The sequence below is a fragment of the Coregonus clupeaformis genome, unplaced genomic scaffold (assembly GCF_020615455.1).
Source record: "Coregonus clupeaformis isolate EN_2021a unplaced genomic scaffold, ASM2061545v1 scaf0143, whole genome shotgun sequence".
NCBI classification, from domain to species: domain Eukaryota; kingdom Metazoa; phylum Chordata; class Actinopteri; order Salmoniformes; family Salmonidae; genus Coregonus; species Coregonus clupeaformis.
Window position 1 is genome coordinate 170,944 of NW_025533598.1, and position 23,575 is coordinate 194,518.

At 43.3% G+C, this 23,575-nt stretch overlaps 1 protein-coding gene across 1 annotated transcript in view; it reads left to right on the forward strand.

Annotated features, from left to right (window-relative positions):
• Nucleotides 1-23,022, forward strand: part of chordc1b (cysteine and histidine-rich domain (CHORD) containing 1b) — a 45,819-nt gene extending 22,797 nt beyond the window's left edge. The window contains exons 3-10 of the mRNA XM_041851509.2: nucleotides 2,653-2,709; nucleotides 5,084-5,244; nucleotides 5,477-5,580; nucleotides 8,707-8,836; nucleotides 10,138-10,243; nucleotides 10,921-11,040; nucleotides 17,346-17,408; nucleotides 22,346-23,022. Coding sequence (XP_041707443.1) covers nucleotides 2,653-2,709; nucleotides 5,084-5,244; nucleotides 5,477-5,580; nucleotides 8,707-8,836; nucleotides 10,138-10,243; nucleotides 10,921-11,040; nucleotides 17,346-17,408; nucleotides 22,346-22,528 — 924 coding nt within the window. The 3' untranslated portion in view covers nucleotides 22,529-23,022. The remainder of the gene's footprint in view (nucleotides 1-2,652; nucleotides 2,710-5,083; nucleotides 5,245-5,476; nucleotides 5,581-8,706; nucleotides 8,837-10,137; nucleotides 10,244-10,920; nucleotides 11,041-17,345; nucleotides 17,409-22,345) is intronic.
• Nucleotides 23,023-23,575: the final 553 nt, after the last annotated feature.

The window sequence follows — 23,575 nt, forward strand, 5'->3', positions numbered from 1 at the left end:
GGTCTCTCTCTCTCTCTGACACCCTCCTGTCTGTCTCCTCTCCAGGGCTGGTCTCTCGCTCTCTCTGACATCCTCCTGTCTGTCTCCTCTCCAGGGCTGGTCTCTCTCTGACATCCTCCTGTCTGTCTCCTCTCCAGGGCTGGTCTCTCTCTGACAACCTCCTGTCTGTCTCCTCACCAGGGCTTTTCTCTCTCTCTCTCTGACAACCTCCTGTCTGTCTCCTCTCCAGGGCTGGTTCTCTCTCTCTCTCTGACAACCTCCTGTCTGTCTCCTCTCCAGGGCTGGTCTCTCTCTCTCTCTGACAACCTCCTGTCTGTCTCCTCTCCAGGGCTGGTCTCTCTCTCTCTCTGACAACCTCCTGTCTGTCTCCTCTCCAGGGCTGGTCTCTCTCTCTCTCTGACAACCTCCTGTCTGTCTCCTCTCCAGGGCTGGTCTCTCTCTCTCTCTGACAACCTCCTGTCTGTCTCCTCTCCAGGGCTGGTCTCTCTCTCTCTCTGACAACCTCCTGTCTGTCTCCTCTCCAGGGCTGGTCTCTCTCTCTCTCTGACAACCTCCTGTCTGTCTCCTCTCCAGGGCTGGTTCTCTCTCTCTCTCTGACAACCTCCTGTCTGTCTCCTCTCCAGGGCTGGTCTCTCTCTCTCTCTGACAACCTCCTGTCTGTCTCCTCTCCAGGGCTGGTCTCTCTCTCTCTCTGACAACCTCCTGTCTGTCTCCTCTCCAGGGCTGGTCTCTCTCTCTCTCTGACAACCTCCTGTCTGTCTCCTCTCCAGGGCTGGTCTCTCTCTCTCTCTGACAACCTCCTGTCTGTCTCCTCTCCAGGGCTGGTCTCTCTCTCTCTCTGACATCCTCCTGTCTGTCTCCTCTCCAGGGCTGGTCTCTCTCTGACAACCTCCTGTCTGTCTCCTCTCCAGGGCTGGTCTCTCTCTCTCTCTGACAACCTCCTGTCTGTCTCCTCTCCAGGGCTGGTCTCTCTCTCTCTGACAACCTCCTGTCTGTCTCCTCTCCAGGGCTGGTCTCTCTCTGACAACCTCCTGTCTGTCTCCTCTCCAGGGCTGGTCTCTCTCTGACATCCTCCTGTCTGTCTCCTCTCCAGGGCTGGTCTCTCTCTGACAACCTCCTGTCTGTCTCCTCTCCAGGGCTGGTCTCTCTCTCTCTCTGACAACCTCCTGTCTGTCTCCTCTCCAGGGCTGGTCTCTCTCTGACAACCTCCTGTCTGTCTCCTCTCCAGGGCTGGTCTCTCTCTGACAACCTCCTGTCTGTCTCCTCTCCAGGGCTGGTCTCTCTCTGACATCCTCCTGTCTGTCTCCTCTCCAGGGCTGGTCTCTCTCTCTCTCTGACAACCTCCTGTCTGTCTCCTCTCCAGGGCTGGTCTCTCTCTGACAACCTCCTGTCTGTCTCCTCTCCAGGGCTGGTCTCTCTCGCTCTCTGACAACCTCCTGTCTGTCTCCTCTCCAGGGCTGGTCTCTCTCTGACAACCTCCTGTCTGTCTCCTCTCCAGGGCTGGTCTCTCTCTGACAACCTCCTGTCTGTCTCCTCTCCAGGGCTGGTCTCTCTCTCTCTCTGACAACCTCCTGTCTGTCTCCTCTCCAGGGCTGGTCTCTCTCTGACAACCTCCTGTCTGTCTCCTCTCCAGGGCTGGTCTCTCTCTGACAACCTCCTGTCTGTCTCCTCTCCAGGGCTGGTCTCTCTCTGACAACCTCCTGTCTGTCTCCTCTCCAGGGCTGGTCTCTCTCTGACAACCTCCTGTCTGTCTCCTCTCCAGGGCTGGTCTCTCTCTGACATCCTCCTGTCTGTCTCCTCTCCAGGGCTGGTCTCTCTCTCTCTCTGACAACCTCCTGTCTGTCTCCTCTCCAGGGCTGGTCTCTCTCTGACAACCTCCTGTCTGTCTCCTCTCCAGGGCTGGTCTCTCTCTCTCTCTGACATCCTCCTGTCTGTCTCCTCTCCAGGGCTGGTCTCTCTCTGACAACCTCCTGTCTGTCTCCTCTCCAGGGCTGGTCTCTCTCTCTCTCTGACATCCTCCTGTCTGTCTCCTCTCCAGGGCTGGTCTCTCTCTGACAACCTCCTGTCTGTCTCCTCTCCAGGGCTGGTCTCTCTCTGACAACCTCCTGTCTGTCTCCTCTCCAGGGCTGGTCTCTCTCTGACATCCTCCTGTCTGTCTCCTCTCCAGGGCTGGTCTCTCTCTGACAACCTCCTGTCTGTCTCCTCTCCAGGGCTGGTCTCTCTCTGACATCCTCCTGTCTGTCTCCTCTCCAGGGCTGGTCTCTCTCTGACAACCTCCTGTCTGTCTCCTCTCCAGGGCTGGTCTCTCTCTGACAACCTCCTGTCTGTCTCCTCTCCAGGGCTGGTCTCTCTCTGACACCCTCCTGTCTGTCTCCTCTCCAGGGCTGGTCTCTCGCTCTCTCTGACATCCTCCTGTCTGTCTCCTCTCCAGGGCTGGTCTCTCTCTGACATCCTCCTGTCTGTCTCCTCTCCAGGGCTGGTCTCTCTCTGACAACCTCCTGTCTGTCTCCTCTCCAGGGCTGGTCTCTCTCTGACACCCTCCTGTCTGTCTCCTCTCCAGGGCTGGTCTCTCTCTGACATCCTCCTGTCTGTCTCCTCTCCAGGGCTGGTCTCTCTCTCTCTCTGACACCCTCCTGTCTGTCTCCTCTCCAGGGCTGGTCGTGCTGTAAGAAGAGAACTACAGACTTCTCTGACTTCCTCAGCATTGCTGTAAGTTTAACTTTTTGTTGTCATGACAATGATGACAGAATGGCTACCAGGTTATCCCAGCAGTCAGTGCTTCAGGTGTTTGTGCATGGATCCTTCCAGACGATTAGTTTATATCTGTGACCCAAATGGCACCCTAATCCCTATAGGTATGGGCACGGATATTCCAATATCCGAATGGACAATACTTGGGAGAGTATTATTAATGTGAGTTTTTTTTTTAAATTAATTATTTTGCTTAGCCTTAAATGTAATTCAATTATCAATGCGACATTGCTACATAGCCAGCATGTCAAAGCAACACTACAGTCAGAGGTCCATGTCTATCAAAGCAACACAACAGTCAGATGTCCATGCATATCAAAGCAACACGTCAGTCAGAGGAATTAAATTGGCTAAATGAGGCTACAATGATCAACCAACAGGAAGGCTGTTGTTTCATACGAATGGAGTTGTTGTAGACAAGGATGGGGAGTGCAGCAAAATAGACTCAATTAGCCTTGCTAGCTAGCTATCTGACTAACTTAGCTGGCTACTGTAGCTAGCTAGCTTCTTTACAACGATTTGACGCAGTCAAGACAGGCACTACCAGGTGGTATGATAGATAACCTATGGCAGCAACAAGTTGGTCTAACTAGCGCGAGTCAGTTTGGCTACTTTCTCTCTCCATCCCTGACAGACACACACTGTCACACACAATGACCCCTGCTCCTCTCTTACCCCTCCACCACAAGCAGAGCTCTCTCTCTCTCTCTCTCTCTCTGTCTCTCTCTCTGTCTCTCTCTCTGTGTCTCTCTCTCTCTCTCTCTCTCTCTCTCTCTCTCTCTCTCTCTCTCTCTCTCTCTCTCTCTCTCTCTCTCTCTCTCTCTCTCTCTCTCTCTCTCTCTCTGTCTCTGTCTCTGTCTCTCTCTCGCAAGTCTCCATTGAAGGAGTTTTTAAAACACATGTATTTTGATCTGGATATCCAGAAAAAATATGATATTATTTAAATACTGAAATAATTTAAAATACCCATCCCTAATTCCCTATGTAGTGCACTGCTTTTGAAAGAGCCCCAGGTCTCAGGGATGGGTAACGGAGATTAGAACGTGCCTTAAGCTCACGCCACTGCTAGCTTGAAGTGTTGTGAATGGTGCCATCCAATAGGATCCTTTTCAATAGCTGGCAGGTTCAGGGAGGCTGTGTGCTAAGCCAGCCCAGTCACAGGCAGGTTCAGGGAGGCTGTGTGCTAAGCCAGCCCAGTCACAGGCAGGTTCAGGGAGGCTGTGTGCTAAGCCAGCCCAGTCACAGGCAGGTTCAGGAAGGCTGTGTGCTAAGCCAGCCCAGTCACAGGCAGGTTCAGGGAGGCTGTGTGCTAAGCCAGCCCAGTCACAGGCAGGTTCAGGGAGGCTGTGTGCTAAGCCAGCCCAGTCACAGGCAGGTTCAGGGAGGCTGTGTGCTAAGCCAGCCCAGTCACAGGCAGGTTCAGGGAGGCTGTGTGCTAAGCCAGCCCAGTCACAGGCAGGTTCAGGAAGGCTGTGTGCTAAGCCAGCCCAGTCACAGGCAGGTTCAGGAAGGCTGTGTGCTAAGCCAGCCCAGTCACAGGCAGGTTCAGGGAGGCTGTGTGCTAAGCCAGCCCAGTCACAGGCAGGTTCAGGGAGGCTGTGTGCTAAGCCAGCCCAGTCACAGGCAGGTTCAGGGAGGCTGTGTGCTAAGCCAGCCCAGTCACAGGCAGGTTCAGGGAGGCTGTGTGCTAAGCCAGCCCAGTCACAGGCAGGTTCAGGGGAGGCTGTGTGCTAAGCCAGCCCAGTCACAGGCAGGTTCAGGGAGGCTGTGTGCTAAGCCAGCCCAGTCACAGGCAGGTTCAGGGAGGCTGTGTGCTAAGCCAGCCCAGTCACAGGCAGGTTCAGGAAGGCTGTGTGCTAAGCCAGCCCAGTCACAGGCAGGTTCAGGGAGGCTGTGTGCTAAGCCAGCCCAGTCACAGGCAGGTTCAGGGAGGCTGTGTGCTAAGCCAGCCCAGTCACAGGCAGGTTCAGGGAGGCTGTGTGCTAAGCCAGCCCAGTCACAGGCAGGTTCAGGAAGGCTGTGTGCTAAGCCAGCCCAGTCACAGGCAGGTTCAGGGAGGCTGTGTGCTAAGCCAGCCCAGTCACAGGCAGGTTCAGGGAGGCTGTGTGCTAAGCCAGCCCAGTCACAGGCAGGTTCAGGAAGGCTGTGTGCTAAGCCAGCCCAGTCACAGGCAGGTTCAGGGAGGCTGTGTGCTAAGCCAGCCCAGTCACAGGCAGGTTCAGGGAGGCTGTGTGCTAAGCCAGCCCAGTCACAGGCAGGTTCAGGGAGGCTGTGTGCTAAGCCACGTCACAGGGTTTTAGGGCTAGGTAGTAACTATACTGTGTGTGTGCAGGGCTGCACCAAAGGTCCCCACAACCAGGAGAAGCCTTCTGAGCCAGTGAAACCAGACGTGACGTCGTCAGTGGAGAAGGGGAGAGCTGATGACCTCAAACCAAAGTTCAGCGAGTTCATCATCTCTGCTCCCAAACCCCTGGAGTCCATATGCAGGCCCAGGTAGGTTCTGAGGTCAGGGGTTAGATTTCAACCATCTCTGCTCCCAAACCCTTGGAGTCCATACGCAGACCCAGGTAGGTCAGAGGTCAGGCTCTTCAAAGTCCTCCTGGTATTTTATTTTGCGTGACATCGGTGACAGTCCTTGTGTAGACACATTGCTTCTCTTAGTTTTTATTGTTGATGTTTGTTGTTATTGTTTGTTGATGTTTATGCTGTTGGTTGTTGTTTCCAGTCCAGATGAGCCATTGGTCAGACTGCAGCAGAAGATCTCTCCCTCTCTGAGACAGGCTCTGGAGAAACTGAAGCTGTCTGAGGACAATCCTACTGAGAAGAAAAGTACGGACACAACCTCTCCTCTCTTCTCATTTCACCTCCCTCTCATCTTCCTCTCCTCTCCTCCTCAGAGATAACTGAAATCCAAATGGAGAAGGCATTACATTACTTCAGCACAGATAACCTCAGTACAGGACATAACAGTAACTAGTCTTCATTACATCAGTACATAACAGTAACTAGTCTTCATTACATCAGGACATAACAGTAACCAGTCTTCATTACATCAGGACATAACAGTAACTAGTCTTCATTACATCAGGACATAACAGTAACTAGTCTTCATTACATCAGGACATAACAGTAACTAGTCTTCATTACATCAGGACATAACAGTAACCAGTCTTCATTACATCAGTACAGGACATAACAGTAACTAGTCTTCATTACATCAGGACATAACAGTAACTAGTCTTCATTACATCAGGACATAACAGTAACCAGTCTTCATTACATCAGGACATAACAGTAACTAGTCTTCATTACATCAATACAGGGCATAACAGTAACTAGTCTTCATTACATCAGGACATAACAGTAACTAGTCTTCATTACATCAGGACATAACAGTAACCAGTCTTCATTACATCAGGACATAACAGTAACTAGTCTTCATTACATCAGGACATAACAGTAACTAGTCTTCATTACATCAGGACATAACAGTAACTAGTCTTCATTACATCAGGACATAACAGTAACCAGTCTTCATTACATCAGTACAGGACATAACAGTAACTAGTCTTCATTACATCAGGACATAACAGTAACTAGTCTTCATTACATCAGGACATAACAGTAACTAGTCTTCATTACATCAGGACATAACAGTAACCAGTCTTCATTACATCAGGACATAACAGTAACTAGTCTTCATTACATCAGTACAGGACATAACAGTAACTAGTCTTCATTACATCAGGACATAACAGTAACTAGTCTTCATTACATCAGGACATAACAGTAACTAGTCTTCATTACATCAGGACATAACAGTAACCAGTCTTCATTACATCAGTACAGGACATAACAGTAACTAGTCTTCATTACATCAGGACATAACAGTAACTAGTCTTCATTACATCAGGACATAACAGTAACCAGTCTTCATTACATCAGGACATAACAGTAACCAGTCTTCATTACATCAGGACATAACAGTAACTAGTCTTCATTACATCAATACAGGGCATAACAGTAACTAGTCTTCATTACATCAGGACATAACAGTAACTAGTCTTCATTACATCAGGACATAACAGTAACCAGTCTTCATTACATCAGTACATAACAGTAACCAGTCTTCATTACATTAGGACATAACAGTAACTAGTCTTCATTACATCAGTACATAACAGTAACCAGTCTTCATTACATCAGTACATAACAGTAACTAGTCTTCATTACATCAGGACATAACAGTAACTAGTCTTCATTACATCAATACAGGGCATAACAGTAACTAGTCTTCATTACATCAGGACATAACAGTAACTAGTCTTCATTACATCAGTACAGTACATAACAGTAACCAGTCTTCATTACCTCAGTACAGGACATAACAGTAACTAGTCTTCATTACATCAGGACATAACAGTAACTAGTCTCCATTACATCAGGACATAACAGTAACTAGTCTTCATTACATCAGGACATAACAGTAACTAGTCTTCATTACATCAGGACATAACAGTAACTAGTCTTCATTACATCAGGACATAACAGTAACCAGTCTTCATTACATCAGGACATAACAGTAACCAGTCTTCATTACATCAGGACATAACAGTAACCAGTCTTCATTACATCAGGACATAACAGTAACTAGTCTTCATTACATCAGGACATAACAGTAACCAGTCTTCATTACATCAGGACATAACGGTAACCAGTATTCATTACCTCAGTACATAACAGTAACCAGTCTTCATTACATCAGGACATAACAGTAACTAGTCTTCATTACATCAGGACATAACAGTAACTAGTCTTCATTACATCAGGACATAACAGTAACTAGTCTTCATTACATCAGGACATAACAGTAACCAGTCTTCATTACATCAGGACATAACAGTAACTAGTCTTCATTACATCAGGATATAACAGTAACTAGTCTTCATTACATCAGTACAGGACATAACAGTAACTAGTCTTCATTACATCAGGACATAACAGTAACCAGTCTTCATTACATCAGGACATAACAGTAACTAGTCTTCATTACATCAGGACATAACAGTAACTAGTCTTCATTACATCAGGACATAACAGTAACTAGTCTTCATTACATCAGGACATAACAGTAACTAGTCTTCATTACATCAGGATATAACAGTAACTAGTCTTCATTACATCAGTACAGGACATAACAGTAACTAGTCTTCATTACATCAGGACATAACAGTAACTAGTCTTCATTACATCAGTACATAACAGTAACTAGTCTTCATTACATCAGGATATAACAGTAACTAGTCTTCATTACATCAGTACAGGACATAACAGTAACTAGTCTTCATTGCATCAGGACATAACAGTAACCAGTCTTCATTACATCAGGACATAACAGTAACTAGTCTTCATTACATCAGGATATAACAGTAACTAGTCTTCATTACATCAGGACATAACAGTAACCAGTCTTCATTACATCAGGACATAACAGTAACCAGTCTTCATTACATCAGTACATAACAGTAACTAGTCTTCATTACATCAGAACATAACAGTAACCAGTCTTCATTACATCAGGACATAACAGTAACTAGTCTTCATTGCATCAGAACATAACAGTAACCAGTCTTCATTACATCAGAACATAACAGTAACCAGTCTTCATTACATCAGGACATAACAGTAACTAGTCTTCATTGCATCAGTACAGGACATAACAGTAACTAGTCTTCATTTCATCAGTACAGGACATAACAGTAACTAGTCTTCATTACATCAGGACTTAGCAGTAACTAGTCTTCATTACATCAGGACATAACAGTAACTAGTCTTCATTACATCAGGACATAACAGTAACCAGTCTTCATTACATCAGTACATAACAGTAACTAGTCTTCATTGCATCAGTACAGGGCATAACAGTAACTAGTCTTCCCTGTGTCTGTTCTCCAGAGGAGGATGATGGTGAGGTTAAGGTAGGGACGCTGTGTAAGAATGGAGGCTGTGCCCGGAGCTTTGAGGGCCCTGCCAGCAATGACCAACTGTGTCTTTTCCACGCTGGAGTACCCATCTTCCATGAAGGGTACGTCAACCACACACACAACAAAGGTTGCATCATCTTCTGTCTGCGGCTGTAACACCACACACTTCACACTCAATATCTGTTTGCTGAGTATTAAGTGGAGACATTTGACATGGTCCCCAAATGGAACGTGAAACAAAAAAACAACAACGTGCAGTTAAATGATCAACTGGTTACTGTGTTTGCTAGCTAATGACTAGCTGTGTGTACTAGCTAATGATTAGCTGCGCTTACTAGCTAATGACTAGCTGCGCTTACTAGCTAATGACTAGCTGTGCTTACTAGCTAATAAAAAGCTGTGCTTGCTAGCTAATGACTAGCTGTGTTTGCTAGCTAATGACTAGCTAATGAGTAGCTAATGATGAGCAGTGCTTACTAGCTAGTGACTAGCTGTGCTTGCTAGCTAATAACTAGCTAATGACTAGCTGTGCTTACTAGCTAATGACTAGCTGTACACACTAGCTAATGACTAGATAATGACTAGCTGTGCTTGCTAATTAATGATTAGCTGTGCTTATTAGCTAATGACAAGCTCTGCTTGCTAGTTAATGAGTAGCTAATGACTGTGCTTGCTAGCTAATTACTGACTAATGAGTAGCTAATGATGAGCTGTGCTTACTAGGTAATGACTATCTAATAATATAATATAATATAATATGCCATTTAGCAGACGCTTTTATCCAAAGCGACTTACAGTCATGCGTGCATACATTTTTTTTTGTGTATGGGTGGTCCCGGGGATCGAACCCACTACCTTGGCGTTACAAGCGCCGTGCTCTACCAGCTGAGCTACAGAGGACCACTAGCTGTGCTAATGACTAGCTGTGCTTACTAGCTAATTACTAGCTGTGCTTGCTAGCTAATTACTAGCTGTGCTTGCTAGCTAATTACTAGCTGTGCTTACTAGCTAAAGACTAGCTGTGCTTGCTAGCTAATTACTAGCTGTGCGTACTAGCTAGTGACTAGCTATGCTTGATAGCTAATGACTAGCTAATGACTAGCTGTTCTTACTAGCTAATGACTAGCTAATGATTAGCTGTGCATGCTAGTTAATGACTAGCTAATGACTCTGCAAATCTACAGAGATGTCAATAACATATTCCTGACTGCTTTTTGGCTTCAGATTTGTTGTTAGTTAATCGTGTGTGTGTGTTGTGCTTGATTTGTGTTTGTGTGTGTGTGTGTGTTTTGTCCTTGAATCCGTGTGTGTGTTTCTGGTGTCTCTGTGTTTGTATGTGTGTGTGTGTGTGTGTGTGTGTCTGTGTGTGTGTGTGTGTGTCTGTATGTATGTGTCCTCCCAGTATGAAGTACTGGAGCTGTTGCAAGAAGAAAACGTCAGACTTCAACACGTTCCTCTCACAGGAGGGCTGTAGCCGCGGCAACCACCTCTGGAAGAAGAAAGACACGGTGGGTCGGGGTGTGTGTGTGTGTGTGTGTGTGTGTCTGTTCAGAGAGCATGTTAGAGGTTGAGGTCCAATGATCTCTCCTTTCTGTGCCTCGTTCACCACTCCCCAACACATTTAAACACATTGGATTTATGAAGGCATTGGCTAGAAAGAGTTTCCATATTCCAGTCATTTCCTTTTGAAATCCATGAATGAAAGTGAACAAGTGCACACTTTGGTTGAAAAATAAATTATTGGGACACACCCTGAGTGTATATCTCCACCTTCTGGTTTCAGACTGGACAGATAAATGGAATACAGGGTGTTGGACAACTGACCAACCATTTTACAACCTAGAAGTCACTACTAGTGTGTCCGTGTGTACGTGTGTTTGTGTGTGTGTGTGTGTGTGTGTGTGTGTGTGTGTGTGATTCTGACCCTGTGTGTGTGTGTGTGTGTGTGATTCTGACCCTGTGTGTGTGTGTGTGTGTGTTTGTGTGTGTGTGATTCTGACCCTGTGTGTTTGTGTTTGTGTGTGTGTGTGTGTGTGTGTGATTCTGACCCTGTGTGTGTGTGTGTGTGTGTGTGATTCTGACCCTGTGTGTGTGTGTGTGTGTGTGTGTGATTCTGACCCTGTGTGTGTGTGTGTGTGTGTGTGTGTGTGTGTGATTCTGACCCTTTGTGTTTGTGTTTGTGTAGGGTAAGACGGTGGTTCCGTGCAGGTTTGACTGGCACCAGACAGGAAGTCAGGTGATCATCTCCATCTACGCCAAGAACTCTCTACCAGACATCAGTTATGTGGAGGGAAACCGCTGCACGGTGAGACACACAGTCTTCTACAACTGACCTTGTGGGGACACATGATTCAGTCACATTCAAAATCCTATTTTCCCTAACCAAAAACCTAACCCTAAAACTAACCTTTTAACGCCTAAACCCCCTAGAAATATCATTTGACCTTGTGGGGACTAACAAAATGTCTCCAGTTGGTCAAATTTTTGTTAATGTACTGTTCTTGTGGGGACCTTCACAAATATAGTTAAACACGTCCACACACACACACACACACACACACAGACACACACACACTGACACACACAGACACACACACACACACACACACACACACTGACACACACACACACACACACAGACACACACACACACACACACACACACACTGACACACACACACTGACACACACAGACTCAGACACAGACACACACACACACGTACACACACAGACACACACACACACAGAGACACACACACACACACACACACACACACTGACACACACAGACACACACACACACACACACACAGAGACACACACACACACACACACACACACACTGACACACACACACACACACACAGACACACACACACACACACACACACTGACACACACACACTGACACACACAGACACACACACACAGACACACACACACACACACACAGACACACACACACACACACACACACACACTGACACACACACACTGACACACACAGACACAGACACACAGACACACACAGACACAGACACACACACACAGGGTTAGTGGTAGAACTCACAACCAGAAATCAGCTATGTAGATGTGAACAGCTGCACAGTAAGACACACAAACCAAGGGACTAAATTGTGGTGTAGATATTAGGGGGGAAGAACCGTAGACTGATCCTCCCCGAAAATTATTTGGGGACATTTTAAAACGCATTTCCTGCAATTCTACACAGTTTGACATTACTTATTATGTCATGGAGGGGTATTTTGAGGGTCATTGTCCTGCTGGAATGTGAAACTCCGTCCCAGTCTCAATTCTCTGGAAGACTGAAACAGATTTCTCTCAAGAATTTCCCTGTATTTAGCGCCATCCATCATTCCTTCAATTCTGACCAGTTTCCCAGTCCCTGCTGATGAAAAACATCCCCACAGCATGATGCTGCCACCACCATGCTTCACTGTGGGGATGGTGTTCTCGGGGTGATGACAGGGTGTTGGGTTTGCGCCAGACATTTTCCTTGATGGCCAAAAAGCTACATTTCAGTCTCATCTGACCAGAGTACCTTGTTCCATATGTTTGGGGAGTCTCCAACATGCCTTTTGGCGAACACCAAACGTGTTTGCTTATTTTTTTCTTTAAGCAATGGCTTTTTTCTGGCCACTCTTCCGTAAAGCCCAGCACTGTGGAGTGTACGGCTTAAAGTGGTCCTATGTACAGATACTCCAATCTCCGCTGTGGAGCTTTGCAGCTCCTTCAGGGTTATCTTTGGTCTCTTTGTTGCCTCTCTGATTAATGCCCTCCTTGCCTGGTCCGTGAGTTTTGGTGGGCGGCCCTCTCTTGGCAGGTTTGTTGTGGTGCCATATTCTCTCCATTTTTTAATAATGGATTTAATGGTGCTCCGTGGGATGTTCAAAGTTTCTGATATTTTTTTATAACCCAACCCTGATCTGTACTTCTCCACAACTTTGTCCCTGACCTGTTTGGAGAGCTCCTTGGTCTTCATGGTGCCTCTTGCTTGGTGGTGCCCCTTGCTTAGTGGTGTTGCAGACTCTGGGGCCTTTCAGAACAGGTGTATATTTACTGAGATCATGTGACAGATCATGTGACACTTAGATTGCACACCACTAAGCACACTTTATTTAACTAATTATGTGACTTCTACATTTACATTTTAGTCATTTAGCAGATGCTCTTATCCAGAGCGACTTACAGTTAGTGAGTGCATAAATTTTTCATACTGGCCCCCCGTGGGAAACGAACCCACAACCCTGGCGTTGCAAGCGCCATGCTCTACCAACTGAGCTACACGGGGCCCCACTTCTGAAGGTAATCGGTTGCACCAGATCTTATTTAGGGGCTTCATAGCAAAGGGGGTGAATACATATGCACGAACCACTTTTCTGTTATATATTTCTTTGAATTTTTTGAAACAAGTAATTTTTTTCATTTCACTTCACCAATTTGGACTATTTTGTGTATGTCCATTAGATGAAATCCAAATCCAAATCAATTTAAATTACAGGTTGTAATGCAACAAAATAGGAAAAACGCCAAGGGGGATGATTATTTTTGTAAGGCACTGTATGGAGGGGTATATTGAGGGGTATTTTGAGGGCTATATGGAGGGGTATATGGAGGGGTATATGGAGGGGTATATGGAGGGGTATATGGAGGGGTATATGGAGGGGTATATGGAGGGGTATATGGAGGGTAAATGGAGGGTATATGGAGGGGTATATGGAGGGGTATATGGAGGGTAAATGGAGGGGTAAATGGAGGGTAAATGGAGGGTAAATGGAGGGCTATATGGAGGGGTATTTTAAGGGATATTTTAAGGGCTAAACTCCAAACTCCACACAGTTGTCACTGACTAGTTGGATATTAATTTCCCTGTGAGCAAACAATTTGCCAATGCAACTCATGAATGCAAGTATTTATGAAAATAATATGGTAAAACACTTAATTGTGAGGCTAAATATATGGGCTGGACAACTTTTTAAAAAGAAAATACTAATAATTCTGTTGGAGTATGAGCTGCCCAATCAGCTACTCACATTAATATTTTTTATGACTGGTTTTCGCCCACACCATTCTGTTGTTGGGGTACGCCCACACCATTCTGTTGTTGGGGTACGCCCCCACACCTTTCTGTGGTTGGGGTACGCCCCCACACCTTTCTGTTGTTGGGGTACGCCCACACCATTCTGTTGTTGGGGTACGCCCACACCATTCTGTTGTTGGGGTACGCCCACACCGTTCTGTTGTTGGGGTACGCCCACCCCGTTCTGTTGTTGGGGTACGCCCACCCCGTTCTGTTGTTGGGGTACGCCCACCCCGTTCTGTTGTTGGGGTACGCCCACCCCGTTCTGTTGTTGGGGTACGCCCACACCGTTCTGTTGGGGTACGCCCACACCATTCTGTTGTTGGGGTACGCCCACCCCGTTCTGTTGTTGGGGTACGCCCACACCGTTCTGTTGTTGGGGTACGCCCACCCCGTTCTGTTGTTGGGGTACGCCCACACCGTTCTGTTGTTGGGGTACGCCCACCCCGTTCTGTTGTTGGGGTACGCCCACACCATTCCAACACAGAAAAGTTGCTTTTTAAACATTTTGAATTACCATTTTTTGGAAGGAAACCAATTTCACTCATATTGCAATTAATTATAGGTCATATTTCATAGAATTCTGGAAAGTTACTTTGAAGGTCGACTTTGGGCAAAAGCGCAAAAATAATGTATTTAAACTGTATAACTGATCAATGCACCATCAAACCAGGCCATTTAATTGTTAAAAACTAAACAAGATTGACTAACAAGATATTGGCTGATTGATTGAATAAGATATTTGGCTGCAGAAGTGCCATTTTCTTACCGATCTCTGCAGCTTCCGTCCAAAACCAGCTGCCGTACCAGGCTGTGATGCAGCCCGGCAGTATGCTCTCGACGGTGCTCCTCTAGAACACTGAGGGCCCTCGGGGACAGGCCGAATTTCTTCAGCCTCCTGAGGTTGAAGAGTCGCTGTCGTGCCTTCTTCACTATTGGCCCTCCTGTAGCTCAGTTGGTACAGCATGGCACTTGTAACGCCAGGGTAGCGGGTTCGATCCCCGGGACCACCCATATGTAAAAATGTATGCACACATGACTGTAAGTCGCTTTGGATAAAAGCATCTGCTAAATTATTATTATTACGGTGACCGTGTGGTTAGACCATTTCAGCTTCTCTGAGATGTGTACGCAGAGGTATTGGAAGTTATTGACCGTCTCCACGGCGGCCCCGTTGATGAGGATGGGGGCGTGTCCAGCCTGGTTCCTCCTGAAGTCCACAATAAGCTCCTTTTTGTTTTTCTGACGTTGAGGGAGAGGTTGTTTACCTGGCACAACGCCGTCAGAGTGCCTACCTCCTCTCTGTAGGCCATCTCATCGTTGTTGGTGATCAGGCCTACTACTGTCGTGTCATCAGAGAACTTGATAATGGAGTTAGAACTGTGTGAGGCCACGCAGTCGTGGGTATACAGTGAATACAGGAGGGGACTGAGGAAGCACCCTTGTAGGGCCCCCGTGTTGAGAATCAGTGTGGAGGAGGTAATGTTACCTAACTTCACCACCTGTTTGAATATTGGGGGGACATGCCCCCTCATCCCCTGTGGCAATGTTGCCTATCACACACACACACACACACACACACACACACACACACACACACACACACACACACACACACACACACAGGGCCAGTGGTATAACTAACTACCTGACAGCAGGACACTGAGACACAGGGCCAGTGGTATAACTAACTACCTGACAGCAGGACGCTGAGACACAGGGCCAGTGGTATAACTAACTACCTGACAGCAGGACGCTGAGACACACAGGGCCAGTGGTATAACTAACTACCTGACAGCAGGACACTGAGACACAGGGCCAGTGGTATAACTAACTACCTGACAGCAGGACGCTGAGACACAGGGCCAGTGGTATAACTAACTACCTGACAGCAGGACGCTGAGACACAGGGCCAGTGGTATAACTAACTACCTGACAGCAGGACGCTGAGACACACAGGGCCAGTGGTATAACTAACAGGGCCAGTGGTATAACTAACAGGGCCAGTGGTATAACTAACAGGGCCAGTGGTATAACTAACAGGGCCAGTGGTATAACTAACTACCTGACAGCAGGACGCTGAGACACAGGGCCAGTGGTATAACTAACTACCTGACAGCAGGACGCTGAGACACACAGGGCCAGTGGTATAACTAACTACCTGACAGCAGGACACTGAGACACAGGGCCAGTGGTATAACTAACTACCTGACAGCAGGACGCTGAGACACAGGGCCAGTGGTATAACTAACTACCTGACAGCAGGACGCTGAGACACACAGGGCCAGTGGTATAACTAACTACCTGACAGCAGGACGCTGAGACACAGGGCCAGTGGTATAACTAACTACCTGACAGCAGGACACTGAGACACAGGGCCAGTGGTATAACTAACTACCTGACAGCAGGACGCTGAGACACAGGGCCAGTGGTATAACTAACTACCTGACAGCAGGACACTGAGACACAGGGCCAGTGGTATAACTAACTACCTGACAGCAGGACGCTGAGACACAGGGCCAGTGGTATAACTAACTACCTGACAGCAGGACGCTGAGACACAGGGCCAGTGGTATAACTAACTACCTGACAGCAGGACACTGAGACACAGGGCCAGTGGTATAACTAACTACCTGACAGCAGGACACTGAGACACACAGGGCCAGTGGTATAACTAACTACCTGACAGCAGGACGCTGAGACACACAGGGCCAGTGGTATAACTAACTACCTGACAGCAGGACGCTGAGACACAGGGCCAGTGGTATAACTAACTACCTGACAGCAGGACGCTGAGACACAGGGCCAGTGGTATAACTAACTACCTGACAGCAGGACGCTGAGACACAGGGCCAGTGGTATAACTAACTACCTGACAGCAGGACGCTGAGACACAGGGCCAGTGGTATAACTAACTACCTGACAGCAGGACGCTGAGACACAGGGCCAGTGGTATAACTAACTACCTGACAGCAGGACGCTGAGACACACAGGGCCAGTGGTATAACTAACAGGGCCAGTGGTATAACTAACAGGGCCAGTGGTATAACTAACAGGGCCAGTGGTATAACTAACAGGGCCAGTGGTATAACTAACTACCTGACAGCAGGACACTGAGACACACAGGGCCAGTGGTATAACTAACAGGGCCAGTGGTATAACTAACAGGGCCAGTGGTATAACTAACTACCTGACAGCAGGACGCTGAGACACACAGGGCCAGTGGTATAACTAACTACCTGACAGCAGGACGATGAGACACACAGGGCCAGTGGTATAACTAACAGGGCCAGTGGTATAACTAACAGGGCCAGTGGTATAACTAACAGGGCCAGTGGTATAACTAACAGGGCCAGTGGTATAACTAACAGGGCCAGTGGTATAACTAACAGGGCCAGTGGTATAACTAACAGGGCCAGTGGTATAACTAACAGGGCCAGTGGTATAACTAACTACCTGACCTCCCTGTAAACTCCAAGGAACCTGATTTATACCTTTTTCCTCCACAGCTCAACATCCACATTATCTTTGAAGGAGAGAAGGAGTTTGAGCAGAAGATTAACTTGTGGGGGGTGAGTACTACTATAATACTATACATATATACTTACTATTACTACTATAATACTATACGTCTATACTTACTATTACTACTATAATACTATACGTCTATACTTACTATTACTACTATAATACTATATGTCTATACTTACTATAATACTATACATCTATACTTACTATTACTACTATAATACTAGACATATATACTTACTATTACTATATAATACTATACGTCTATACTTACTATTACTACTATAATACTATACGTCTATACTTAATATTATTACTATAATACTATATGTCTATACTTAATATTATTACTATAATACTATACGTCTATACTTAATATTACTACTATAATACTATACATCTATACTTACTATTAAGTGGTCCTCTGTAGCTCAGCTGGTAGAGCACGGCGCTTGTAACGCCAAGGTAGTGGGTTTGATCCCCGGGACCACCCATACACAAAGATGTATGCACGCATGACTGTAAGTCGCTTTGGATAAAAGCGTCTGCTAAATGGCATATTATTATTATTATTATTACTACTATAATACTATACCTCTATACTTACTATTACTACTATAATACCATACGTCTATACTTAATATTATTACTATAATACTATACGTCTATACTTAATATTACTACTATAATACTATACATCTATACTTACTATTACTACTATAATACTATACGTCTATACTTACTATTACTACTATAATACTATACGTCTATACTTACTATTACTACTATAATACTATGTGTCTATACTTAATATTACTACTATAATACTATACATCTATACTTACTATTACTACTATAATACTATATGTCTATACTTACTATAATACTATACATCTATACTTACTATTACTACTATAATACTAGACATATATACTTACTATTACTATTATAATACTATACGTCTATACTTAATATTACTACTATAATACTATACCTCTATACTTACTATTACTACTGTAATACAATACGTCTATACTTAATATTATTACTATAATACTATACGTCTATACTTAATATTACTACTATAATACTATACATCTATACTTACTATTACTACTATAATACTATACGTCTATACTTACTATTACTACTATAATACTATGTGTCTATACTTACTATTACTACTATAATACTATACGTCTATATTTAATATTACTACTATAATACTATACATCTATACTTACTATTACTACTATAATACTATACGTCTATACTTAATATTACTACTATAATACTATACGGCTATACTTAATATTACTACTATAATACTATACTTACTATTACTACTATAATACTATATGTCTATACTTACTATAATACTATACATATATACTTACTATTACTACTATAATACTATACGTCTATACTTAATATTTTACTACTATAATACTATACGTCTATACTTAATATGACTACTATAATACTATACATATATACTTACTATTACTACTATAATAATATACCTCTATACGTACTATTACTACTATAATACTATATGTCTATACTTACTATAATACTATACCTCTATACTTACTATTACTACTATAATACTATACGTCTATACTTAATATTACTACTATAATACTATACGTCTATACTTAATATTACTACTATAATACTATACGTCTATACTTAATATTACTACTATAATACTATACGTCTATACTTAATATTACTACTATAATACTATACGTTTATACTTACTATTGCTACTATAATACTATACATCTATACTATACTTACTATTACTACTATAGCTCAGCTGGTAGAGCACGGCGCTTGTAACGCCAAGGTAGTGGGTTTGATCCCCGGGACCACCCATACACAAACATTTATGCACGCATGACTGTAAGTCGCTTTGGATAAAAGCGTCTGCTAAATGGCATATTATTATTATTATAGACCTATATGTCTATACTATACTTACTATTAATACTATAATACTATACGTACAGTACCAGTCAAAAGGTTGGACACACCTACTCATTACAGGGTTTTTCTTTATTTTTACTATTTTCTACATTGGAGAATAATAGTGAAGACATCAAAACTATGAAATAATACATATGGAATCATTTAGTAACCAAAAATGTGTTAAACAAATCAAAATATATTTTAGATTTTAGAATCTTCAAAGTAGCCACCCTTTGCCTTGATGACAGCTTTGCACACTGTTGCCATTTTCTCAACCAACTTCATGAGGAATGCTTTTCCAACAGTCTTGAAGGAGTTTCCACATATGCTGAGCACTTGTTGGCTGCTTTTCCTTCACTCTGTGGACTCATCCCAAACCATCTCAATATGGTTGAGGTCAGGTGATTATGGAGGCCAGGTCATCTGATGCAGCACTCTCCTTGGTCAAATAGCCCTTACACAGCCTGGAGGTGTGTTTTGGGTCATTGTCCTGTTGAAAAACAAATGATAGTCCCATTAAGCCCAAACCAGATGGGATGGCGTATCGCTGCAGAATGCTGTTGTAGCCATGTTGGTTAAGTGTGCCTTGAATTCTAAATAAATCACTGACAGTGTCACCAGCAAAGCACCCCACACCATAACACCTCCTCCTCCATGCTTTACGGTGGGAAATACACATGTGGAGATCATCCGTTCACCTACTCTGCGTCTCAGAAAGACATGGCGGTTGGAACCAAAAATCTTAAATTTGGACTCATCAGACCAAAGGACAGATTTCCACCGGTCTAATGTCCATTGCTCGTGTTTCTTGGCCCAAGCAGGTCTCTTCTTCTTATTGGTGTCCTTTAGTAGTGGTTTCTTTGCAGCAATTCGACCGTGAAGGCCTGATTCACGCAGTCTCCTCTGAACAGTTGATGTTGAGATGTGTCTGTTACATGAACTCTGTGAAGCATTTATTTGGGTTGTAATCTGAGGTGCAATTAACTCTAATGAACTTATCCCCTGCAGCAGAGGTAACTCTGGGTCTTCCATTCCTGTGGCGGTCCTCATGAGAGCCAGTTTCATCATAGTGCTTGATGGTTTTTGCGACTGCACTTGAAGAAACTTCTTGACATTTTCCATATTGACTGACCTTAATGTCTTAAAGTAATGATGGACTGTCGTTTCTCTTTGCTCATTTGAGCTGTTCTTGCCATAATATGGACTTGGTCTTTTACCAAATAGGGCTATCTTCTGTATACCCCCTACCTTGTCACAACACAACTGAGTGGCTCAAATGCATTAAGAAGGAAAGAAATTCCACAAATTAACTTTTAACAAGGCACACCTGTTAATTGAAATGCATTCCAGGTGACTACCTCATGAAGCTGGTTGAGAAAATGCCAAGCGTGTACAAAGCTGTCATCAAGGCAAAGGGTGGTTACTTTGAAAAATCTCAAATATAAAATATATTCTGATTTGTTTAACACTTTTTTGGTTACTACATGATTCCATATGTGTTATTTCATGGTTTTAATATCTTCACTATTATTCTATTATTCTACAAGGTAGGAAATAGTAAAAAATAAATAAAAACCCTGGAATGAGTTGGTGTGTCCAACCTTTTGACTGGTACTGTATATACTATACTTACTATTTCTGCTATACGTCTATATTATACTTACTTTTACTCATATAATACTATGTCTATTCTATACTTAATATTACTACTATAATACTATATATCTATACTTACTATTACTACTATAATACTATACGTCTATACTATACTTACTTTTACTCCTATAATACTATGTATATTCTATACTTAATATTACTACTATAATACTATATATCTATACTTACTATTACTCCTATAATACTATACGTCTATACTTACTTTTACTCCTATAATACTATATGTTTATTCTATACTTACTATTACTACTATAATAATATACGTCTATCCTATACTTACTATTACTACTATAATACTATACGTCTATACTTACTATTACTACTATAATACTATACGTCTATCCTATACTTACTATTACTACTATAATACTATACGTCTATCCTATACTTACTATTACTACTATAATACTATACGTCTATCCTATACGTACTATTACTACTATAATATTATATGTCTATACTTACTATTACTACTATAATGCTATACATCTGTACTATACTTACTATTACTACTATAATACTATACTATACTTACTATTACTACTATAATACTATACCTCTATACTATACTTACTATTACTACTATAATACTATGTCTATACTTACTATTACTTGTATAATAATATACGCCTATACTTACTATTACTACTATACATCTATACTATACTTACTATTACTACTATAATACTATATGTCTATATTATACTTACTATTACTACAATAATACTATGTCTATATTATACTTACTATTACTACAATAATACTATACGTCTATCCTATACTTAATATTACTACTATAATACTATACGTCTATACTTACTATTACTACTATAATGCTATACATCTGTACTATACTTACTATTACTACTATAATACTATACATCTATACTTACTATTACTACTATAATACTATACGTCTATATATACTTACTACTACTACTATAATACTATACGTCTATACTATACTTACTATTACTACTATAATACTATACGTCTATATATACTTACTACTACTACTATAATACTATACCTCTATACTATACTTACTATTACTACTATAATACTATGTCTATACTTACTATTACTTGTATAATAATATACGCCTATACTTACTATTACTACTATATGTCTATACTATACTTAATATTACTACTATAATACTATATGTCTATATTATACTTACTATTACTACAATAATACTATACGTCTATACTTACTATGTCTATACTATATTTACTTTATTCCAGCCCAGCATTAAAACTCTTTATTCAAATATTTTCATACATTATGAATCCATTCTAAAGCACCTTCTCATCTCCTCTCTCTCCAGGTGATAGATGTCAGTAAAAGTGTGGTCAACATGATGGCAGCTAAGATAGAGGTAGCTATGAAGAAGTCTGAACCCATGTCCTGGGCCCGACTGGACCTGCCGCCCCCGGCACCGCCCAAAGAGGAGGAGGAGGAGGAGGAGAAGGAGGAGAGTGATAGTGAAGATGAGGAGGAGCTCGATTGAAGATGCAGTGACAACGAGAGAACTGCACTGATTGATTGATTGATTGGTTGATTGATTGGCAGTACGGTATACGTCCGTCTGCTAGAACTCAACCCACATATTGTAATCCGACATAGTACTCATGGGAATGGTGACTAGTCTTTACTCCACCTCTCTCTCTCTCTCTCTGTCTCTCTCTCTCTCTCTCTCTCTCTCTCTCCCTCTCCTCCACATCTCACTCACTCACCCCTCCACTTCTCTCTCTAACCAGCACACATAATGTAGGACCAATCATGTCAGCTTTGGCACACAGTTTCCCCTAGCTTACCCTCCCTCTACCCCAACCTCAGTGTCCATCCTCGGGCTGATATCGACTGATAGCATGGGATCAGATGTTAGAAACATTTCCACATTTATCCATATCATCTGTCTGTGTGGTTCTGTCCCAAATGGAACCCTATTCCCTATATAGTGCACTCCTTTAGACCAGAGAATGGAACCCTATTCCCTATATAGTGCACTACTTTAGACCAGAGAATGGCACCCTATTCCCTATATAGTGCACTACTTTAGACCAGAGAATGGCACCCTATTCCCTATATAGTTTCAGTTGACTGAAAAATAAAATGGACTAATTAGTATTATAAGTATTTTTCTAAATATAAGCACTGGTCAAAAGTAGTGTACTAGATAGGGAATGGGGCCAGTGCTTATATTTAGGAAAATACTTATAATACTAATAGGGCCCCCCCCCCCTGTAGCTCAGTTGGTAGAGCATGGCGCTTGCAATGCCAGGATTGTGGGTTCGATTCCCACGGGGGGCCAGTATGAAAATGTATGCACTCACTTAACTGTAAGTCGCTCTGGATAAGAGCATCTGCTAAATGACTAAAATGTAATTAGTCCATTTAATTTTTCAGTCAACTGAAACGTTTTTTTTCTGCTTATGCTAACCCCTCAGAAAGATAGGGAAAAGGGTGCCGTTTCAAATGTCTATGCCTCCTGTAAATTCTCATTGAAATGTAAAACTTTTTTAAATGAAAGTCTGTCTGCATTCCATATCTCTTT